The sequence below is a fragment of the Lycorma delicatula genome, chromosome 7, assembly GCF_047948215.1.
Source record: "Lycorma delicatula isolate Av1 chromosome 7, ASM4794821v1, whole genome shotgun sequence".
NCBI classification, from domain to species: domain Eukaryota; kingdom Metazoa; phylum Arthropoda; class Insecta; order Hemiptera; family Fulgoridae; genus Lycorma; species Lycorma delicatula.
In genome coordinates, this window is record NC_134461.1 from 136,107,791 (window position 1) to 136,116,823 (window position 9,033).

Below are 9,033 nucleotides of genomic sequence, written 5' to 3' on the forward strand. Positions count from 1 at the left end.
ATTTTCCTTAACTTTCCTGTATGCTTCGTCTATTTTACCAATGTTCATTTCTCTTTCCACTTCTGAAAACCTTTCTTTAATCCACACTTCTTTCGCTATTTTTTACTTCCTGTTTATAGTATTCCTTAATTGTAAATAGTTCCTTCATTAGCATTCTTATATTTTCTACGTTCATCCATCAGTTGCAATATATCGTCTGAAATTCAAGGTTTTCTACCAGTTCTCTTTGTTCCGCCTAAATTCGATTCTGCTGATTTAAGAATTTCCTTTTTATCATTCTTCCATTCTTCTTCTGCATTTTCTACTTTATCTTTTTTACTCAGACCTCTTGCAATGTCCTCCTAAAAAATCTTCTTTACCTCCTCTTCCTCAAGCTTCTCTAAATTCCATCCATTCATCTGACACCTTTTCTTTAGGTTTTTAAACCCCAATCTACATTTCATTAACACCAAATTATGGTCGCTATCAATTTCTGCTCCAGGATAAGTTTTGTAGTCAACGAGTTGATTTCTAAATCTTTGCTTAACCATGATATAAATCTATCTGATATCTTGCAGAATCACCTGGCTTTTTCCAAGTGTATATTCTTCTATTATGATTTTTAAATTGGATGTTGGCATATACTAAATTATACTTTGTGCAAAACTCTATAAGTCGGTCCCCTCTTTCATTCCTTTTGCCCAGCCCGTATTTACCCACTATATTTCCTTCCTTGCCTTTTCCAATGCTTGCATTCCAATCTCCAACTATTATTAAATTTTCATCTCCTTTTACGTGTTTAATTGCTTCATCAATTTCTTCGTATACACACTCTACCTCATCATCATCATGGGCGCTTGTAGGCATATAGACGTTGACAATCGTTGTCGGTTTTGGTTTTGAATTATTACATACATAACATAGTTTGTGTAGTCAGATAATTAAAAATCTTTAACCTTAAAAAACATGTTTAAACAATTTTTTATGTTTTTAAAGTTAGAAATATTTAAATATTCAAATTAATTATTTGACTATATATATATATATATATATATATATTTTCATTATGTAATAATATTATATTAGGTTTTTATTAATGTTTTAATGTGTAATTAATCTTCTTTAATCAGTTGATGGTGAGGAAGTTCCTCGAAAGCGCTTTTGATATATAGAAAATAAAAAATAAGATAAGGTAAAAGTTCTTATTGATTCTGTACTTCGGTGGATTGTGCTGAAATTATTTTATGCTTTTGGAATATATATATAATGTAAGATTATAAATATTTTATTTTAAGTATAAATCATTTACTACTACAACATAATCTAAATTTCAGTGAAATTGATCTAGCAGTTTTGGAGATTTTCGTGCCACAAAATATTATACAAAAATGGCATTTTCATAAGCCTCATACCTCAAAACGTTAAGAAAATTCAGTTTCACTGATTTGAATTTTCGAGGCAATTTATTACAACGCCACGCGGTTTGTTTACAACAGGATAAAGTGAATCGAGTATAGCGATATCTATTTAAACGAAAATGAACTAAAATACAACAGCTTTGGTGTCGTTCACGATGGGTATACAAGTCTAAAATAATGAATAGTTCAGTAGCAATGTTCTGTGCTTTTGTAGTTTACAAACATAACCTGCGTAACGTTATTAAAAATAACACCATATTTTAGGAAAAATGGTCTACAGTAGATGAAGCACTTGATTGATTATTACATTACTTATACAGGAATATATATATATATATATTTTCGTGGTACGTAATACAATTTTGGTTCAGTTAAATGGAAAATGAAAAATTGGTTTAGCTTTTTAACATTTGTGGATAATCTACTTCATTTGATAAACGTTTTAGTTTAATTTTTGAACCACTTTTGTTGTATATGTGTATTGATTTCGTTTTAATTATCGATTTATATTTTAGTGAATTATTTTCTAATCTATTATTTTTAGGGAATTATAACAAAGTTCACAGTAGCAAATTTTTTACTGTTTCTCTTATACTGGTTAATGGTTAATACACCCCATTAGTATCTGATGTTGACCTAATAGTATCTTATGCAACAACTATAATTTTATATTGATGTATATCATATTGTTAAATATGGTTTTTATAATAAATTTTACTGTAAAATTGTTGAATTCTTTCAGAATCAAGATGAAAATAGCCGTAGAAGGTTGTGCACATGGTGAATTAGATAAAATATATGGAACATTACAAGATTTGGAAGAAAAGGCCCAATGTAAGATAGACCTTTTAATATGTTGTGGTGATTTTCAAGCTACCAGGAACTGTGAAGATCTTGAATGTATGGCTGTTCCACAAACGTACCAGAAAATGTGTACATTTTATAAGTAAGCTTTTAAAATATTTATCCATCATAATTCTTTTTGTATAGGAATATTTTATTTTGTATTGGTTAAAAGTGTTATGTTACACTTACATATTTATTTATTATATTTTAAACATCCTTTCGTATAATATTTGTCAAGATGTGGATTTTTGTGGTCAAATTTTAGTAACTCAAACTTCATTCAACCAAACACCCTGATTATTCAAACTCTTTTACTTCCTTACCTTACTAAAAAAATAAATAAGTACTGTAGTCAAATAGAACAGCCAAATTATCAGTAAACTAGGCAGGAAATAGCTCGTAATTTTTGAAGTAGTCAAATCTGTTTTTTTTTTGTTTATTCAGTACCTGTTAATTTTTAGATTTGCATGGGTGGGGGCTACAGTTTAAAGAAACTGATCTGTATTTAGTTTTGCAGATTTCCTGCAAACTTTATTATTTACAAGCATTCCTTACAATCTACGATTTTGTTTAAATATATGGATTCATCACCGTCTCATTGTGATTTTTACAGCACACATACATATATATATATAATGTGATAAAAATACTTATTGTTTTGTAAAGTTAAATTTTTTATCTGATGTGATTAATTTAATTTGTTTCTGTTCTTTTGTTTATTACAGCTTTGTATATATAATTTACAGCACTTTGTTTTATTCTGTGAACTGCATTTTATTTGTAATCCTTTTTTGTATTTTTAATATATAAGTAATCTACTAATTGCTCAACAAAAAAGCATAGAAATAGTAATATAAAATGTTTTTGTGCCCAAAAAATTGTCTGTTCGTTATACTACATGATGTATACTTTACTAAACCTGATACTAAGCGCACAGTAATAATGAAAACTGAAATTTCAGTAACACTTAAAGGTATTTTTTTTTGTACTACTATACAAATAGTAATTTACCATTTTTCTGGACCCATATAAATTATATTTATTGCTTCTGACAACATTCTGTATATAGTAAGGCACATTTCTGTTATGCACACACTGTTGTGGATGGGTGTTAACCCTTTTTGTTTTATTCTTCGATAGATAATAAATTTGATTTTGACATAATTTTTGTATAAATTGAACTTTTATTGGCTTGATTTATTCACTTTAAATAAGTTGTTGCACTTTTGATTGTTCTCAGATAATGAAGTATAAATAGACATTTTGATTTTTCAAAATTTTTAAGCAATTTGAATGTTATGGTGCCCCAGATTTATTGTTATTTTTTTCTTTTTTTCAATTATACAGTAGGATGTATGGTACTTTTAATGGGTTCTCCACTGGTTGTAGAAAATAATCGGTTAATATTTCAACAAATAGAGAAAACAATCAACTATTAGAAAGATGATGTACATTCAAAACTCAATAATCTTCAGATGTGTGTTCACTGTGGTGATAGTAAATATACAAGAAAAAGTCACGTTATGCAAAAAAAAGTATAATTTTTGACTTGTAAAGATTTTAAAATTCAAAAATCAAAAAATGACATATTTCTATAATAGTAAAGTGTAATGTTTTGAATTTGTATCAATATTAATTTGTATTTACATTTTAAATCAGCCAATTTAATATTTAAAGTTAGTTAGACAAGGTTAGCAAGAAAGCGACCATTAAGGTTATGTTATCACACAAAGTTCTGTACATGGAATCATTACCTAACCTAACCTCAACTTAAACTTTACTAACATAACTTGATTTAAATTAACTACATGCAATTTTTTACATTTCATTTTAAAATATATATTAGTCAAAAAAAAGTAAAAAAATCATCATTATTTCAACAGAATAATTTAAACAGAATTTAAAAAACCACGGTAGAGCTGTACTTTATTCTTATTTATTTACTCACATAACATATGTGAAGGTTACTGGCTTTTGAATGCATGTCTCATTTCTAAATAATTACAAACTTAGATTCTGATATAATTTTAATTTAAATTGATCTTTTATTGGTTTGAGTTTTTTTTTTTTTTTTTTGTCTTCAGTCATTTGACTGGTTTGATGCAGCTCTCCAAGATTCCCTATCTAGTGCTAGTCGTTTCATTTCAGTATACCCTCTACATCCTACATCCCCAACAATTTGTTTTACATACTCCAAACGTGGCCTGCCTACACAATTTTTTCCTTCTACCTGTCCTTCTAATATTAAAGCGACTATTCCAGGATGCCTTAGTATGTGGCCTATAAGTCTGTCTCTTCTTTTAACTATATTTTTCCAAATGCTTCTTTCTTCATCTATTTGCCGCAATACCTCTTCATTTGTCACTTTATCCACCCATCTGATTTTTAACATTCTCCTATAGCACCACATTTCAAAAGCTTCTAATCTTTTCTTCTCAGATACTCCGATTGTCCAAGTTTCACTTCCATATAAAGCGACACTCCAAACATACACTTTCAAAAATCTTTTCCTGACATTTAAATTAATTTTTGATGTAAACAAATTATATTTCTTACTGAAGGCTAGTTTAGCTTGTGCTATTCGGCATTTTGTATCGCTCCTGCTTCGTCCATCTTTAGTAATTTTACTTCCCAAATAACAAAATTCTTCTACCTCCATAATCTTTTCTCCTCCTATTTTCACATTCAGCGGTCCATCTTTGTTATTTCTACTACATTTCATTACTTTTGTTTTCTTCTTGTTTATTTTCATGAGATAGTTCTTGCGTAGGACTTCATCTATGCCGTTCATTGTTTCTTCTAAATCCTTTTTACTCTCGGCTAGAATTACTATATCATCAGCAAATCGTAGCATCTTTATCTTTTCACCTTGTACTGTTACTCCGAATCTAAATTGTTCTTTAACATCATTAACTGCTAGTTCCATGTAAAGATTAAAAAGTAACGGAGATAGGGAACATCCTTGTCGGACTCCCTTTCTTATTAGGGCTTCTTTCTTATGTTCTTCAATTGTTATTGTTGCTGTTTGGTTCCTGTACATGTTAGCAATTGTTCTTCTATCTCTGTATTTGAACCCTAATTTTTTTAAAATGCTGAACATTTTATTCCAGTCTACGTTATCGAAAGCCTTTTCTAGGTCTATAAACGCCAAGTATGTCGGTTTGTTTTTCTTTAATCTTCCTTCTACTATTAATCTGAGGCCTAAAATTGCTTCCCTTGTCCCTATACTTTTCCTGAAACCAAATTGGTCTTCTCCTAACACTTCTTCCACTCTCCTCTCAATTCTTCTGTATAAAATTCTAGTTAAGATTTTTGATGCATGACTAGTTAAACTAATTGTTCTGTATTCTTCACATTTATCTGCCCCTGCTTTCTTTGGTATCATAACTATAACACTTTTTTTGAAGTCTGATGGAAATTCCCCATTTTCATAAATATTACACACCAGTTTGTATAATCTATCAATCGCTTCCTCACCTGCACTGCGCAGTAATTCTACAGGTATTCCGTCTATTCCAGGAGCCTTTCTGCCATTTAAATCTTTTAATGCTCTCTTAAATTCAGATCTCAGTATTGTTTCTCTCATTTCATCCTCCTCAACTTCCTCTTCTTCCTCTATAACACCATTTTCTAATTCATTTCCTCCGTATAACTCTTCAATATATTCCACCCATCTATCGACTTTACCTTTCGTATTATATATTGGTGTACCATCTTTGTTTAACACATTATTAGATTTTAATTTATGTACCCCAAAATTTTCCTTAACTTTCCTGTATGCTCCGTCTATTTTACCAATGTTCATTTCTCTTTCCACTTCTGAACACTTTTCTTTAATCCACTCTTCTTTCACCAGTTTGCACTTCCTGTTTATAGCATTTCTTAATTTCCGATAGTTCCTTTTACTTTCTTCATCACTAGCATTCTTATATTTTCTACGTTCATCCATCAGCTGCAATATATCGTCTGAAACCCAAGGTTTTCTACCAGTTCTCTTTATTCCGCCTAAGTTTGCTTCTGCTGATTTAAGAATTTCCTTTTTAACATTCTCCCATTCTTCTTCTACATTTTCTACCTTATCTTTTTTACTCAGACCTCTTGCGATGTCCTCCTCAAAAATCTTCTTTACCTCCTCTTCCTCAAGCTTCTCTAAATTCCACCGATTCATCTGACACCTTTTCTTCAGGTTTTTAAACCCCAATCTACATTTCATTATCACCAAATTATGATCGCTATCAATGTCTGCTCCAGGGTAAGTTTTGCAGTCAACAAGTTGATTTCTAAATCTTTGCTTAACCATGATATAATCTATCTGATACCTTCCAGTATCGCCTGGCTTTTTCCAAGTGTATATTCTTCTATTATGATTTTTAAATTGGGTGTTGGCAATTACTAAATTATACTTTGTGCAAAATTCTATAAGTCGGTCCCCTCTTTCATTCCTTTTGCCCAGCCCGTATTCACCCACTATATTTCCTTCCTTGCCTTTTCCAATGCTTGCATTCCAATCTCCAACTATTATTAAATTTTCATCTCCTTTTACGTGTTTAATTGCTTCATCAATCTCTTCGTATACACACTCTACCTCATCATCATCATGGGCGCTTGTAGGCATATAGACGTTAACAATCGTTGTCGGTTTAGGTTTTGATTTTATTCTTATTACAATGATTCTATCGCTATGCGTTTTGAAATACTCCACTCTCTTCCCTATCTTCTTGTTCATCACGAAACCTACTCCTGCCTGCCCATTATTTGACGCTGAGTTAATTACTCTAAAATCACCTGACCAAAAGTCGCCTTCCTCTTCCCACCGAACCTCACTAATTCCTACTATATCCACATTTGTACTACCCATTTCCCTTTTTAAATTTTCTAGCCTACCAACCTTTTTCAAGCTTCTAACATTCCACGCTCCGACTCGTAGAATGTTATTTTTTAATTTTCTGGTGACCCCTTCCTTAGTAGTCCCCACCCGGAGATCCGAACGGGGGACTATTTTACCTCCGGAATATTTTACCAAGGAAGGCGCCTCCATTATTGCTATGTGAAAATGCAGAGAGCCACATTTTCTTGGAAAAAAACCAGCTGTAGTTTTCCATTGCTTTCAGCTGCGCAGTACTCAGAGGACTGAGTGATGTTGATACGGCCGTTTAAGTCGTCCTGACACACGCCCCTAACAACTACTGAAAGAGCTGCTGCCCTCTTTCAGGAATCATTCCTTAGTCTGGCTCTCAACAGATACCTCTCCGATATGGTTGCACCTTCGGTCCAGCTACTCTGTATCCCTGAGCACTCAAGCCCCCTCACCAACGGCAAGGTCTCATGATTCATAGAGGAGGGTTTGAGTTTATTCACATTTAAATAAGAACGAAATTTTTATTTTTAGTATTTTGAATGTTGTGGTACCCCTGATTTATTGCTTTTTTTTCAATTGTACATTGGATGGATGTTTCTTATGCTTTAGTGGGTTCTATGCTGGTGATACAAAATAATCATTTAATATTTTAAGAAACAAAAAGAATACATAAAAAAATTATTAGAGGAACATTTATTTAGTAATTATAGCTTCATTTATTTTCAATTTTTTTTCAATTGATAAATTAATTGATCAAAAGTAGATGTTCTAATCTGCGTTGTTTCCTGAGGCAACTTAAAACTTATAAATTGATTGTATAACATTTTATAAATGAATGTAAGTCACTTTTTCTGAAACAAGGGTCATTCAAGGTCTGCTTGATATGAAAGATTGGTCTTTTGCATATGTCCAATACAGCTCAAGATGGTTAAATTTGTGTTATTCCATTTTATGTTGTATGACTTCATACTGACTGAATTACACATCATATCAGTGACTGATGTTTTGTTGAGTTGCAAATAATACAACATACTTCCAAGTTATCTGTTTTATTAATTTTGAATATAATGTAAATTCATTGAACCTGTCTATTTTCATGGTTTTTATAATATTTTATTGTATTTGTTTTTAATTAGTGATGCCTCTTTTTCTACGTTCTTATTGCATTACAATATTTCTAAATTGTATAGCTAACGCTCAGAATTGTTTTATATTTAAAAAGTGCTGAAAATAGAGTGAAAATATTAGGTTTCTAAGAACTATTTCTTGAATTTAATTGAATTAACTTTGAAAATTTTAATTACTAATAATAACAATTTTTACAGATATTATTCTGGAGAAAAGACAGCACCCATATTAACAATATTTGTTGGTGGTAACCATGAGGCATCAAATCATTTACAAGAATTACCATATGGTGGTTGGGTCGCTCCAAACATTTATTATCTTGGTTATGCAGGTGTTGTTAATATTGGTGGTCTAAGAATAGCAGGAATATCAGGAATATATAAGGGCCATGATTATATCAAAGGGCATCATGAATGTCCTCCCTACAATGGCGAGACAAAAAGAAGCATTTATCATGTTAGAAATTTAGAAGTATTTTGGTTAAAACAGGTAAAATAACATTTTTTTCTTTGTACATTTTGTCATGATCTCTTTCAGTTCATTAGAAATAATGTGATCACATTTAGAGATGCAGTACCCTTTGCTACTATAACCTAATTGGTTCCTAAGAATGGTTCTAAAACAATTGTTCATGAATTAACCTCTGAGCATTACACAACTGTATTGTTACAGACTTGACTGCAGAAAGATGATCATATAGTGTATTTTTTATATGAAATTAAATTACAAATTTAATAGAACAATATGGTCCAGTATTGCTTTATATTATGTAAATACATAAAAACATAGTCATTTGCGGTATTA

At 30.9% G+C, this 9,033-nt stretch overlaps 1 protein-coding gene across 1 annotated transcript; it reads left to right on the forward strand.

Annotated features, from left to right (window-relative positions):
* Positions 1 to 1,531: 1,531 nt before the first annotated feature.
* Positions 1,532 to 8,727, forward strand: LOC142328058 (lariat debranching enzyme-like). Its single transcript, XM_075371526.1, has 3 exons — positions 1,532 to 1,744; positions 2,140 to 2,343; positions 8,427 to 8,727. Exons 2-3 carry the CDS (start codon positions 2,147 to 2,149, stop codon positions 8,725 to 8,727), a joined length of 498 nt encoding a protein of 165 aa, XP_075227641.1. The 5' UTR covers positions 1,532 to 1,744; positions 2,140 to 2,146.
* The last annotated feature ends 306 nt before the right edge of the window (positions 8,728 to 9,033 follow it).

Coding starts and splice junctions, on each gene's coding strand:
- LOC142328058 (XM_075371526.1), top strand. CDS start 2,147: ATGAAAATAGCCGTAGAAGGTTGTGCACATGGTGAATTAGATAAAATA. Junction 2,344..8,426: donor AAAATGTGTACATTTTATAA/GTAAGCTTTTAA, acceptor CAATTTTTACAG/ATATTATTCTGGAGAAAAGA.